Genomic DNA, 14,374 nt, shown 5'->3' with positions numbered 1-14,374 from the left:
TTTGTCCGCCATCTTGAATCTCTTGGTTTGTTGTGAAACACAATACTCCAACCAAAACACGCATTCTCATTGGTTGAAACGTGAGTTTCGTGACATCACAGATGTCCCAATTTATCGGGATATGCCGGACTGATCAACTCTTCAACTTGATAAAAAGCATCTTCAGAAGCGTCATCGTATGACCGTGAACCAATATCTACACAGGAGCTACACAGCTATTGTTTTTTTGTTTTTTTTTTATGGTGATATTTTATGTCTAAAATAGAATTAGTGGTTCCTGTAGATTCAAACTTTTTAATCTACATGAGTTCAAACTCAGTTGGTGAAAAGAAAATGATTTTATAAAAAGCTACATCGTGAACAACAATGAACAACAATGCTACAACAATGCAACACAGGAGCTTTACGCTGCAATTCATATTCACGCCATTCTGTCATAACTATTCTCCTGATTCGCGCGGTATGTAGAATGGCGTCGAATGGTGAGCAACTTACTAAAACATACTTTTAAAGATAAACAGTTCATATAAAAATATCCCAGTACGAGAAAACAATGATCAAAGTCAGTTGTCAATCAGGTTTTAAATAGCAATTCTTCTTTTAAATTCACATTATGAAACTGTCTGCGTCATATCTTCTGTCTATTGCTTTAAAACTGTCTTATATCTGATCAGCATTATGTCATGTTAGAACACCTTTGAATAAAGCATAAATTTCTAGCAATAATTGTTATGTTTACTATTATGTATGACTTTAGGAAGAGTTCATATATTAAGAGTGATTTTCTGAGAGTGTCGAGAATCGGAAGACAGTCACGAAAAATCGATTTTTCTTTTATTTCGCCAAAACATACCTTTGGGTGAACTTATTCAAGGAAAAATAGTTTAAAATTCCAACGATTTATTTTATGGCCAAAATTTAAGAAAGTTCGAAATTTGCATATAATGGCGGTTTTCGCGGCTTAAACTGTTCCGAATTTCACGCTTCTTTACGAAAACAGCGGGGGCGTAAAAACAATCCCATGAGAACAAAACTTGGCACAAATATTATTTCATTCTTACACTTTGAATTCGTGTAATAAGTTTCTTGAAGTTTTGTTTGTAGCTTTTTAACGAAGGGTATTTTTACAGACGCCATTTGTGTCTCTTGGCAAGGAACAAATAAAGGCCAACTTTGACTAGTATAAATGGCCTCTCGTATATATCATTGGGTCGAAATATCTACATTTTAGGAAACCTTAGTTATTGTTTTTTTTCACCCGAAAAGTTATAGCTCTGGGAATTAAAATGTTCTCCGTCAGTAAAATAAAATGTTACGGCATGTAAGCGAGTTCAATTTTATGCAAATCACAAGGTTATTCTTTGAAAGTCAACGGTTTAAAACAGGAAACAACGATTCTCCGTTACTTACGTTCCTTCTACTGCTATAGAAACGATTTTAACTTCCCAGTGTCCTTGTGAGCTGTTCTGTAAAATATTTCCAGTAAAACAACGAGTATAGACGGCCACAAAATTCGACAAGGTTGACAATGTTTATATTTGAGGTGAGACGGTGAGTGGCACACACAGTCTTGGCTGTTTTCATCGTCTTGCTCAGTCGAGAGTCCTTTAAAAATATGATAGAGTATACGCTTCAAACCGTTGCTGCTTAAACTGCTTTTTGCTGAGCGAGCGTCTGCCTTGCACTTTCGAATCGACTATCTGTTTATTCGGTTGTCTACCTTGTGTTTGGGGGTTTGTTTGTTTTGCACTCGTTTGTCTAAACATTTCTCCGCTTTTCATTCAGTTGTTATTGTTTGTGCAGGGAACATCCGTCTCTTATTTAAACTCCTATTAAAGTTTCGAAATGTATTAAAACATACCGAGAGCCGAAGCTCACTTCCTAGTAATCAAAATATCAAAGAAGACATCCCCACGGCGTTTCAGGTTTTCCTTTGCTTTGAAACGAAGCGAAATGACATAAACAGATCCTCCACGAAAACATACACGAAACGCGCGAGTAATATCCTCGGAAGAACTGGGTACAATGTCTTGGATATAAGGCCTATATGGGGGATTCACTTTCTTACCTTGATAATCTCTTGAAGTGAGATAATGCCACATGGCGGCAAATCTACTCAATCACTAGCTGAGCTGATATCGATAATTCGCGCTCCCTTTGAAAACGCCTGCATATTTTTTGAAACACGTGCGCCTGTAACTGACACAGAGATAATGTAGTGTACTTCGTAAAACTGATGTGCCTCTTTGCTAAGTTACGTGGTTGGAAAATTATCAAACCATAAGGTGGCGTATAATCCGATGCATGTATGATGTTTTCTCCCCACTTTTACGACTTCTCGCATTAAACCAGTGATTAGCTAAGCTGTCAGGAATTCATTATTCCTTATCTCTTCATCAAACCTAGCAGGCCTCGCGACTGTAACATCGACAACACTCAGTCATGCTTCAATCATCTGGCATTGCCATAGCAACGGTACACTCTATACTATATTAGGAATTTATTTTTCCTTATCTCTTCATTAAACCCAGCCGAACTAGCGACTGCGTGATATCATCAACAACATTCAGCCATGATCGAATCATCTGGCATTGCCATAGCGACGGTACACTCCGTACTTGTCATCGTTGACATCGTTGGAAATTGCCTCGTTTGTGCGATCATAAAGAAACACCGAGACATGAGGTATGGGATTCTTAATAGTTTATTTTCTATTTGCAATATTTGGTTACTTATTTACAGTGTCCCCAATTAGCACAATAGTGCTAAATACATTCGACACTTAAATAAAGTTATTATTATTATTATTATTATTATGTTGAAACTAAAATAACTACAATATCACAGCCAATTTAAAGCGCTACTGAGGCTTTAAAACACAACTTTGTATCACAGTGGAAAAGAAAATGGTTAGCTTTTGATTAACATAGACTGATGCAAGCATTGGAGAAAGTTATAAAGAACTTAAAATTAAGTGAATTTTGTGAAAAGTGTTTCAATTATAAGTTCTTGTATTTTATTTTTCATCGGACGTTAAGAATAACAACTCAGACAACTCAGCCGTTTTCATGGTTTTCAATTAAAAAACCTATTTGGGAGCGTTAATTGTTTCCTTGATGAGAAAGTCGACTAGAGCATAGAAATCGATTCCAATGCAATATGTGGATGTTTTTTAAAGGAAACGAATTAACGTAAAGTCACCTGGGCTGTCCACGTGAGCAAACTTTGCGTCATAGTAGTGCCTTTTTCTAGACCCTACTAGGGTCTAGAAATGATGTAAAAACAATTTAAGAGGGATTACCCTGGGAATAAGGCTTATTTAAGGAATTAACTTTCTCACTCCTCATCTTATTTATAACATTCGACAGGACTCCCATCAACTATCTACTTGTGAACCTGGCTGTAGCGGATGCCTTGTTTGCGACCTTTCTTACACCACAGAATTTCTTCACGATCACACCCACCCACCCAGAAGGAATAGCTGGAACAGTTTTATGTAAAATAATAGCAGGTGGAAACCTCGCCTGGATTGCTGGAACCTCCTCGATTGTTACTTTGGCTGCAATTGCCGCTGAACGATATTATGCAGTAATCTACCCTGCTGGTAACGTGGGCAAACTTACCAAGCGTAAACTGAAGGTTTGTCAATGACAAAGTTTAATTATTACCATTAGTATGTACCAAACCAGTGGATTGTGTTTTTTACGCATTCTGATTGGTTACTCAAACTGGAAATAGGCAGGTATTTATGAAAAGGGTCTATAAGCAAAATGCTTTCTTTGTTTTGTACCGTAACTGATGAAGACATTTTGGCAGTCTATGATGCACCTGCCCCATTACTTAGGTTTTCCTTTTCCTTCTCTCTGGAACTAGGGCCTTGAATACGAGCCTCCATCTGTCTTCTTCGGCTCCTCTCAGCTAGGTCATGCTGATGGTCCTTAGCTCTGCTTGTAGAGTTCTTTTCCATGCCAGAGCTGGTCTTCCTCTTTTCCTTTTTCCCTGAGGGTTCCAAGGCTTGGCGGGTGACGCTGGTCTGCTCTCTGTGTAGGGTACTTACGATCCATTTCCACCTTCTGTTCTTGATGATAATGGTGGTGGGCTCCTGCCTGATTTTTCGTAGGAGTTCTTGGTTATGGATGCGCTCTGGCCATCCGATGCGCAAAACCTGACAGATGTTGATGAAGACCTGCATTTTGTGGTGAAAGGTCTTAGTGCGCCTCCAGGTTTCTGCCCCATACTGGAGAATTGTTTTGTCATTGCTGTTGAATAGTCTCAGTTCAAAGGGAGGAAGGTGAAGAATGGTCATCGCAGTAAATTTTCCAATTTAAGCAACTGGAAAGAAGGAGCCTGAAAAATCAGGGCTTCAACGGGATTCGAACCCAAATGATGTCTGAACCTGTCTGCCCGGAATCCTGCCTGTTCCTCTCGTAGTTTGATCAGGTCCACAGATTTCCTGATCCTCTCCAGAACTAACCTGGTGAAGACTGCATGGAAGAGAAAAGAAAGAGGCTAAATTCCTCTCCGATTCTGGTAGTCGCCGAGATCTCCTTTCTTGGGAAGCTTTGTAATGTAATCTGTCTTCCATTCCATACGCACTTCCTCCTTCTTCTGTGCCTCCTACAGCAGGTAAATCGATCATGATATTTGCATTGACCCAATATCTACTTCCATGACTTCGGGTGGGGTATTGTCCGGACCTAGTGCCTTTAAATTCTTGATCCTCTTGTCGACCTTCACTACCTCTGCTCTGGAGCTGGAGCCAAGGTTGATGGCCAGGTCATCTCCTTCCTCAATCTGTCACGCTGGTCTGATGTCTTGCTGAGAACGCTGCCGTCACCTCCACGCACTAGTCTGTTGGTGTTTGTCTTCCGCCTGACAACTCACGCGTGCTATAGAGGGTTTTCATGTCATTCTCCTGACCTGCAGTCTCGGCCTCTTCAGCAACTCTACCTACTAGTTCTCTCTTGCTGTCCCCATTAACACAAAGAAAACTGCAAAATTTGGCTTGGCAGTATTCACAAGTACGGATTTGTTATTCTTAGGAGTGAAGTTATCGGTGAAAACCGGCATGAAACGATTTGCTCACATTTGAAATTTAGAACAACTTCGAAAATTAAAAGCAGCGTAAGTTCTTGTTTATAGGTTAGCGAAATGAAAACTATGAAATTCGTAAAATGTCTTACGTCGGTGTGGTTTCAAAATCAATAATACTTTACAATTCCTTTTGATGAAATGTCGCCGGCTTGGGGAAAATCAACCACTAGCGAATTCGATCACTACTAGTACGGGGAATAACTGTCAACTAAACAAAACTTTCAAACCAGGTCTACCATTCCTTGAAAAGCATAGCTAAAAGAAGCCTTAACGGAACAGATTTAAAATAGTATTTGCGTTGCTATCTTAACCGTTTTACGCTTCGCTGTTTTAGGTGATCATTCCTGGTTCTTGGATCTTCGCATTGATAGTCCACATACCACTGTTTCTAGCCTTAGACGTAAAGGACAATGCCTGTGTGTGGATTGAAGAGGGGATAGTCAAAGTTTTTTTTTTGTACTGGTCAGCCATTGTAATATCGGCCGTGGCACTAATGGCTGGGTTGTATTCCAGAATCATGCGCACCTTGTGGTTCAAACATGATTCCGACAATCAACTCACCTTCCAACAGAGGGTAAGGAGCTCATCAGTCACCGTAATCTGAGTTATTTTGGCCACTTACAAATGTATCTATAAATTGAAAGAAACCTAAAAATGGCATTTTACTAAGATGGATAGAGACAAAAAAGAGATAGTAATATACCGTAAAGCAACAAGGATGGTTAAGGATCGAAAAGATTGACACAGAGTATAAACGACAGACTTGAAAATTTTGGGCTAAAATTTTCAAGATGCAGAAACTGTGACAAAGCTCCTTTAAGAAACAAGATCAACACGTGAACAATTTTCGTTGGCTTCTCTGACGATAACTACTGAAGTATTCAAATGAACGCTTCTGATTAAAACTTGCGGATAGCTACGTTTTTTTTTTTTTTCGATTATATTCTGGTGCCCAAACATTCTGGAAACGTTTTGTTCGAGCGTTACTGTTAAGTGAATACTCTCCACCATGCAGTAACCATTGAAAACAGGTGCATACAAAATATCAGTCTTTCTGGTTTTTGAAATGTCTTCACCTTTGTAAATACTCTGAATACTTAAAAGGCTTGTTCGGTTTGCGATCTAGCTATTATTCGTTAAGAGGAATATTTTCACCCTGCCAAAAAATATGTACGACTTCTTAAGACCTTAATTGCGTTAGTTTAGTTACCAGGGGCCTGTTTCTCGAAAGACCCGGTAAATTATCGGGCCCGGTAAGTCACCCAGTAAGTCCCCGTAAACAGTTCGGGTGTTTCTCGAGGCTCCCGTTATTTTCGATCCCGTTAATTATCCCGGTAACCTGCCTGGTAATTTACGGGAGGTCGTGACCTCCCGTAAAGTTAACGGGGAGTCACAAATGTTGCAAAACCAAACAAAATGGCGGCCGGGGCGGACTTTTTTGTTTCAAAGACGCCCCTTTCTAGCCGATATGGCTGACTGAGAAGTCATTGAACAATTTCGGCTCTCACGAGCAAGAATAGAGTGGCTCGTTGAGGAGCTAAAGGAGGAATTGGAGAGAAACACGGCGAGAAGCTGCCCGCTGGCTCCGGAAACACAGTTTGAAGGCGTTTGTATGGAAGCACTATATAACTGTGAAGTTCTATTTTATTGTTTTTCAAAACCAACAAACGGCGGGAAAAAATTTAATGAATAGATAAACACTGTCATGTAAACGCCGATCACTCGCCGCGCGTTTTTGAAAAGGCTTCTTTGTATGAACATCAAAATGGGTTCCTGTCACGCAAACCTGATCTTACTGCAAGCCAAACCTGTTTTCTGTGTTTTAATTGCAGATTTTTTTTTTTTACTATTTTTCGAGAAGGAAATTAGAAAACAGACATTCTACAAAAAGTAAACATAATAGAGTGATCGCGAAGAGTCGCATTAGGCGCGGTGCACAAATACTGACAAATGTTGGTTATAGCATTTTTAGCTAGTTGGAACACGAAGAAGCGTACTGTACTCACGATAGATAAACGAGAATAAAGAACATTAAAATTATTCTCCCCAATCACATAATTGTTTCAGTCGCATTTCTATTAATCTTAGCTTGCTTTATGCTAGAACAGTCGATTTGGGATCAGTGAAAATTACGCTTGATGTTTGCCGGAAAAAACGATTATATCACGCCTAAAAATTTTAGCAAGATCCTTCCTTATTCCAAATATTCCGTACACTTACTTAAGCGAAATTCTTATCAGTATAAATTGCTGAAATAATTGTTTGTAGCTAAATTTCAAGTTCTCAAGTTCACACTCTTTCCTCGGCAGTCCGCAGATCTTGTTTGATTGCTCAGTGAACATTTTGAATTAGAATGAATTACGGAGACAACACGGAGCGAGTTTGTCGATCGAAGTCTTCGAATCGAGCTACAAAAGGCAATTGATCATCACTTTCAAATAATATGACCATGCAAAATGACGATCTCTCTCATTTGCTCTCCTTTGACGCAACGATAACTTCGAAGTTAAACTTCGCAGTGTTCTTCAAAAAGCATCACAGTCGCAACGACAACAGAATCGATCAGAGTCGAATGTGTACGTATAGTCCCAAGTGTTTCTCCTTCTCTCGCGCACGAGCGTGAGACGCGCGCTAGAGATTGGTAACAACCCGCTATTTTATCGGGCCCGGTAAGTACCGGGAAAATTTACGGGTGCTTCGAGAAACGCTATTTCGGGCCCGGTAAAATTTCCCGTTAACCGGCCCAGTAAGTTATCGGGCCCGGTATTTACGGGAGCTTTCGAGAAACAGGTCTCAGGCGACTAGTTCAGGACCGCACTTCCAAATCGATACCACTAAAGATTTCAACACCAGCCGGAAATTAATTTTGCCTTGTGTTATGGCATAAATCTTTCTGCCTTGATCTATTATTTTTATTGGTAACACCAGGTAGCTCGAATATATTAGCACTAATAGAGAAATGCTACTGTGTAAATTCGAGAGTACATCAAGTTTATGCACGCATGTATAGTGACATATTCTGTTTTGAAGAAATCGTACGTTAAAACCACTTTGTTGATTCATTTGCTGCTATCTTAATTGTATTTCTCTCTCTATACGCAGGGCGTCCTGAGAGTGCGGAAGCGAGTCACTTTGATGGGGATAACTGTCACAGCCATATTTGCAATCTGTTGGACGCCTGACGTAATTGTGCACAACTTAGACCTCAACACATCTCTCAGTATCAGTGAAGATGTATACGCCGTTATTCATACGGTAATACTGTTCAGTTCCGCTGTCAACCCATTTGTGTACGCTCTGGTTAACACAACCTTCCGAGAAAAGCTAAAAGGAATGTTATGCTGTAGCTGTACCGGCTCCACGGGATCCAAACGAAATCGAGCTTGTCAACAAAATTTAAACGCCACGGTGGAGATATCAACTTTGGTGTGATCAAAAAATCTAAAAATATTTCTCCTTTTAATGCTGCCTTTTTTGTAATTAAAGGAAATTGTGACGGCATTATACAGATTGGAGAGACAAAGTTATGATAAACGTTAGCACTTTAAACTGCCTTGAGAAAAAGCGACTCTCCTCTCTTTCTCTGAGCAGCAAGAGAAGGGAATCTCTCACAGGGTAGGCAACTTTACAGGAGTATTACCTTTCATAGATCTGGCAGGAAGGTTCGTTGCAATTCTTCAATTTAGCGCCGGGACCGCTATTTACATTTGGTAGTTTAAGGGAGTTCACTTATTGAAAGAGGGGGCGTTTATTCGTTTTTCATAAATATCACAATGTGACTCAGTTCTTTAATGAAAAACAGAACCTTTAACTCAAGAACTTTCATAATGTTCAATATTGCTTCACAGTCCATCCATAGTTCATTCATCTAATTAGTCTACTAACTGTCAATGCCTTAAATGACACTGTCGCTATGGGCACGCTTAGCTTGTATAAAGAGGGTGCTTAATGAGTTTAGAATGGGGGGGGGGGGGGGGGGGAGCGCTTATTAGGTTATATAGCATATCACACCTATAGGTATGTACATTACAAACACACAGCGCGACCAGCTCCCAGTTGTCTTACACCAGTGAAAAACCCACAGGCCATTGGTCTAAATTTTTTTCAGACTTAAATATCATCACAGCCGCTTAAGTTGTGTATGTAAGAGCTGCATGATCATTCATGTATTTACATTAATTAGCGTTTATTATTCGTTCACGAGCACGTGCACCCTCCTGCGTTATTATGGGTAGCCAGCAACCCTATCAATTTTGTTTTTAATTGATAATGATAATTATTGTAATAAATTATTTCTGGATCTGGGGTGAAATAAACGTTTTGTTGTTTTGTTCGTTGTTGTTGTTGTTGTATACGTTTGGTGCCTCTGCAGATATAATTAATAGCTTCCATTTGGCGCGAAAAAATTGCTCAGAAATTTTTCCGTGGACATTATCTGTTCTGAGAAGCAAACACAAGAGTGAAGTTAGAGGAAAACTGTCAGTTCCGAGGAGCAGATAATGTCCAAGGACAAATTTGCGATCATTTTTTTACAGTCAAATGGAGGCTATTGTGTTTATTATCCTTATTATCCTTCCTTTAATAATATTTCCTTTAATATTTTTCTCAACGCGCGTGATCTGAAAATTGCATTGGGGAATATCACTCGGATATTCCCCACTTTTAGCTGGGCATATTCAGTCAAGTGACGTGTTTACACGAGTCGCGTGCAAAAGAAAATATGGGCGCTTTCCATTCGACCGAAAATTCCGGTATGAATTTCCGGAAATTTTCTAGGGCGAATGGAAGGGACTTTTCCGGTGGCTGTACCAGAGTGGAAAGCGCCCTCACACTTTTGTTCGCTTCAAATTTTTCAATGGCTTCGAGGTCTTTACACGTAGGGGCCAAACCACCCCCCAAATGTTTCGTCAGTTCTTGGGTATTTCACATTATTTCGCATTACTTAAAAAGTATTGACTCTTTCTACACCAAACTTGGCAGATGATCAGATGACCTATTGCCAATTATGTTTACGTAAAAAATGTCAGTAAATGTCAAAGTTGTGACGTCACAGTGATGACGTCATGTTTTTTGCCACTTTTGAAGTTTTTGATATGCATATTTTTTACAATGTGTTCGAAAGAGCACACCAAGGGAAGTTGAAACCTGAAAAACTTTTGTCTATATCATAAAAATTGAATGAAATATGGCATTTTTAAATATGAAAAATAACTCTGCAAAATATAGGGTCCCCCCTTGAGAAAAATACCCAAATTGGAGCCGTAATTTTGTTCCAGCAAATGCAGCTGTTTCACATGTGATGTGCCAGATGACTAAAGCAAAAATAAAGAAGAAAATCGCGATAAAAAATTATCCCTCTAGTGTTATTGCGTTAAAATTAGTTTTGTTACGTCATAACCTGTGACGTCACCCTTTTTTTACTTTTAATACCAACCTAACAAAGCCGAAAATCAAATTTCTAAAACCATACGATTTTTGACAACATCAAGCTTTCTATTTTTCTAGATTATTAGCCTTCTTAGAATAAAACTGAAAAAAATAAACCAGAGAGACTGACTTAAGAAGGACAGTATGGTTAAGCAAATTCCGGGGGGGACAACAAAAAATATTTAATTTACCATATCTCAAAAAATAATCATCATAGCGAAAAACGGTTTCCGGCATTTTACTCCTCAAGTCAAGGCCTTTCCAATGACATAATCTTTACATCAGAGTTTACAAAAAATTATAGCACGTTTTGGTGACGTCATCAATTATGACGTCATAATCTGACATTTTGTCACAACTTCCAAATTAAAATAAACTGGAAAACAAAGAAAGCTCATCTGCCAAACTTGGTTGAGAAATATATAAACCAAGCAAATATAGCCTTCATGAAACATTAGGGGGGTTGTTTGGCCCCTACGTGTTAAACCTCGAAGCCATTGAAAAATTCACAATTAAAATTGTGAATTTCGTAGATGTACACTACTGATTTCGTTCACTTATCCATCGTTTTTTCCTTTCACTATACTTTTTACATTAGTTTGTTGCGAATTTCATCATTTACGTTGTTTTACTGGTTTATAGAACAGTTTCAAAGTTGTTAATTTTAAAATAGGTTCGTTCATGTTCAATTATTAGTGTTATTATACATTGAACTCACTATCTCATTTCTGATTGGCCAAAAGCGTACAGTAAATTTTCGAAATCAGTGCTTGTGACGTCATCTCTGCAGATTATACAATAATCATGTCAAGGACACTCAAGGTCACGGGTAATCATGTCAAGTTCGCGCGCTTTGTGTTGCTTGCCGTCAGTGAAGAAGCAAAAACATGACTTCCATTTTTTTCGTTCAATGTATAATAAAACAATGATTAGATTCGGTTTTTGTGATATCCAGAATAATCAAGGATTATCGAGTGGCTTACCCCGGGGTACGGCGACCTCCGCAGTTCGTTTGTTTAGTTTTTTCGTTTCGTTCTTATTCAGCTACTACAGAACTCCTGAGAAAAGAACGATTTATCTCAAAATAATTGGCTTGTTTTTGTCGTCTTTTTGATTTACAACTTCCATCTTTCTTTCCCTGCGCTGTATTAAAGAAAGAATTACTTGTTTATAGTAAAAGAATGGTAATTCTGTTGTATTTAGTTTCGTTTTGTAATCCGAAGTCAATATTCAATTTGTCCGCGCAGCAAAGAAAAAAGTATAATTTCGTGTTATCTTATCAGTTTTGCACATCAAGTTGAGTTCTCTTTGTTTATATTTTTTTAATATTTTGGCCCTTTTTTATTCAACTTTAAGTAAACGATGATATGTCTTGAAACCTGATCTTGTCAGCCTGTGCAAGTTACTGCGAATATGGTTTAATTTTTGTGCTTACGCTAGCTCGCTCTGGAATATTTCAAAAAAACGCCTGGGAATTAGGGGTGAGTCGCGTGCTATTTTACGCAGGCGTCAATGGAAAAAACACTGGCATTTTTCAAATTTTTACAGAGTCAACTCGCGCATTCAGGTCACAACTTTGCTGGGAATGAGGCGGTAACCATATGAATTCAATTAACAAAAAGCGTCATATTGTTCTAAAAAAACCGAGTTCACAAAGATATGCGTCTTGTTTAATTTTTTAAAAATATACTTTTGTAATATTTACTGTGGTTCTATTATTTTCATCGAGGTGAAACCTAGAAGTTGAGAATGAAAAACCCCAAAAAGCAACCAGAAAAAGATCACTGAAGGAGACAAACAACCAAGGAAATATTTGTATTTGTTTCATCTGTTTATAATGTCTTCGATGAGCAAAAGAAGAACTGCCTAACTGCGGACGAAGAAGAATAATTAAAGAATAATTAAAGATAATTAAAGAATAATTATTGGCTGTGAAGCTTGAACGCAATGTCATGCAAAGTGGGTTACATTACTCCTATGGAAGGTTTGGCCAAACTAAGAAAATTGCTGCTTAACTACAAATACCAGACTAACGAGGAACATGAAGTTGCATGCAAAACTTTGTATTTTCGTTTTTACTACTTCTTTTTCGACTCAAGGCAGCATAATCAAATTACTTGTGTATTACCTTGCCAATGGCAGTGAGTTCCTAAAGCACGCGCGCACTGTCGAGGCCAAGCGTCAAACATCCATACACTGTTACGCATTACAATATTAGTCGTAAAGAATAATGAACTCTCACAATTTATCTGGCGAACATAGTAAACCGAGCGTGTTCGCCACAACTGAGATTACTCTTGTGAACTTTTCATGGTATTGTAGAATGTCTGGCTTCAAATTCAAATGCGAATTCACATTCAAATGCGAACTTTTTCTATCCCAGAAGCATCCAATTTTACAGCTCTATTCCAAAAACGCGGGGATCTTTCCAATCAATGTTTCCTTGATACAGTATTGAATCTGATCTAGGACAGGATTTCCTCCACGTATTTTTTCGCCTTCCAGGTGAAATATTCTTTTTTCATCAAAATCAGCCGGGATCCAGTCGTTCTTGGTTCTTTCTGTGAAGAAGACAATTATCAGCCTTTTAAGAAGATCCTTGTTTTCTGTAAACTCTTTTTGAAAGAGTTTCCCGTCGAAAGTTTCAAAACCATCTTCGATTTCTATGCGTTTGTTGTGAATAATGGATGACGCCTGGCGTGACCCTATCAACACAACACAATCACTGCGGGGAAGTTCATCTTTGAGCTTCTGTTCCTCCGCTATAACGTCTACGATATTTCTAAAGTCTGTCATATTGCGAAGGTTGCCTTGTAGATAGTCTTTTAGTTGTTCGGCTTTCGTACGGTCGCTTTCAGTGTAAAGAAACAGAGTATACTTCATCTCTCGAAAAGCGCATAGATTTTTCCGTGATGATAGAGCAAGATGAATAAACACGCTTCTTGAATTGTAACAATGTCTGTCCTTCTTTAAAGTTGGATTACTCAAGCCGATTGAAAATGCTGGAATAAATCTTTCATAGGAAGATAAGGTAAGGCTTTTGATCCTCGGAAGAGAACAACCGCCCTTTAAGTCCTCAAATATTGCGACCAGTGTAGCGACTAGAATTTTCTTTGCGCTTTTATTTCACGTTTTTGCGTGACCTCTGGGGATTACGTAATCTACTCATTAGCACTTTACCGGTCATCATTGTGCATAGTTTGGTCACAGGAGACCCGAACACTACATCAGCATTAAAAATAAATGTGCTGTTATTTACCTGTGTTTCTGTGTCTTTTGTAGTCGTTTAGAACGGATTTGAATAAAGCGAAGGTGGTTTACACTTCGAATATTATCTTGTCTGCCGCTTTGTAAATGTGACGCTCCGATTATCTCTCAAATCCGTTCTAAACGACTACAAAAGACACAGAAACACAGGTAAATAACAGCACATTGATACACTGGAACACTTTCAAATTTGTCGATGAAGGAGTCGCTCGAACTCACGAAAACGTTGCGTTACAAAACCCGGAGTTTTTTGAAGGCTTTGTAAACGGTCCTTTCGTTGGCATGGAAAGAAGAATCAAAACTAGCTTCCCTTGATCCGTATTTCAAAAAAAATCCCGCAAATTTGCATTCAGGTAGTGTAGCGAAACGTATAAAATTTGCAAACTCGAAATTTTTGCTTGCTGTCTGCAAAAATCGATCCACTTCGGTACGTCATAAATCAACGCACTTTTGTCAAAAAGTCAGTCAGAACTATCACGGTTACAAGATCAGCGAAATCAGAATACTAACATGAGCTCTCCATTTGAGCGATTCTCAACAACGTCATTTACTAAGTACACCTTTCCAGAATTAGGTCTGCAGTTTG

At 38.7% G+C, this 14,374-nt stretch overlaps 2 protein-coding genes across 2 annotated transcripts; one reads left to right on the top strand and one right to left on the bottom strand.

Moving 5' to 3' along the window:
* The first annotated feature begins 2,572 nt into the window (after positions 1 to 2,572).
* On the top strand, positions 2,573 to 8,526 carry LOC149114531 (pyroglutamylated RF-amide peptide receptor-like). Its single transcript, XM_089286080.1, has 4 exons — positions 2,573 to 2,685; positions 3,369 to 3,639; positions 5,429 to 5,668; positions 8,197 to 8,526. The coding sequence occupies exons 1-4, from the start codon at positions 2,573 to 2,575 to the stop codon at positions 8,524 to 8,526; spliced, it is 954 nt and encodes a 317-aa protein (XP_089142206.1).
* Positions 8,527 to 12,915: 4,389 nt separating this feature from the next.
* On the bottom strand, positions 12,916 to 13,404 carry LOC149114530 (uncharacterized). Its single transcript, XM_089286085.1, has one exon. It carries the CDS (start codon positions 13,402 to 13,404, stop codon positions 12,925 to 12,927), a length of 480 nt encoding a protein of 159 aa, XP_089142211.1. The 3' UTR covers positions 12,916 to 12,924.
* Positions 13,405 to 14,374: the final 970 nt, after the last annotated feature.

Source organism: Orbicella faveolata, unplaced genomic scaffold (genome assembly GCF_042242905.1).
Source record: "Orbicella faveolata isolate gen_17 unplaced genomic scaffold, um_ofav_v1 contig_14, whole genome shotgun sequence".
NCBI classification, from domain to species: Eukaryota; Metazoa; Cnidaria; class Anthozoa; order Scleractinia; family Merulinidae; genus Orbicella; species Orbicella faveolata.
This window is presented reverse-complemented; position numbering and strand designations above follow the sequence as displayed.

What these genes read in the sequence shown, in the direction of transcription:
- LOC149114530 (XM_089286085.1), bottom strand. Translation starts at nt 13,404, where the DNA reads ATGAAGTATACTCTGTTTCTTTACACTGAAAGCGACCGTACGAAAGCC.
- LOC149114531 (XM_089286080.1), top strand. Translation starts at nt 2,573, where the DNA reads ATGATCGAATCATCTGGCATTGCCATAGCGACGGTACACTCCGTACTT. An exon ending in AAGAAACACCGAGACATGAG is followed by an intron (nt 2,686 to 3,368) that starts GTATGGGATTCT and finishes AACATTCGACAG; the next exon opens with GACTCCCATCAACTATCTAC. An exon ending in TTACCAAGCGTAAACTGAAG is followed by an intron (nt 3,640 to 5,428) that starts GTTTGTCAATGA and finishes TCGCTGTTTTAG; the next exon opens with GTGATCATTCCTGGTTCTTG.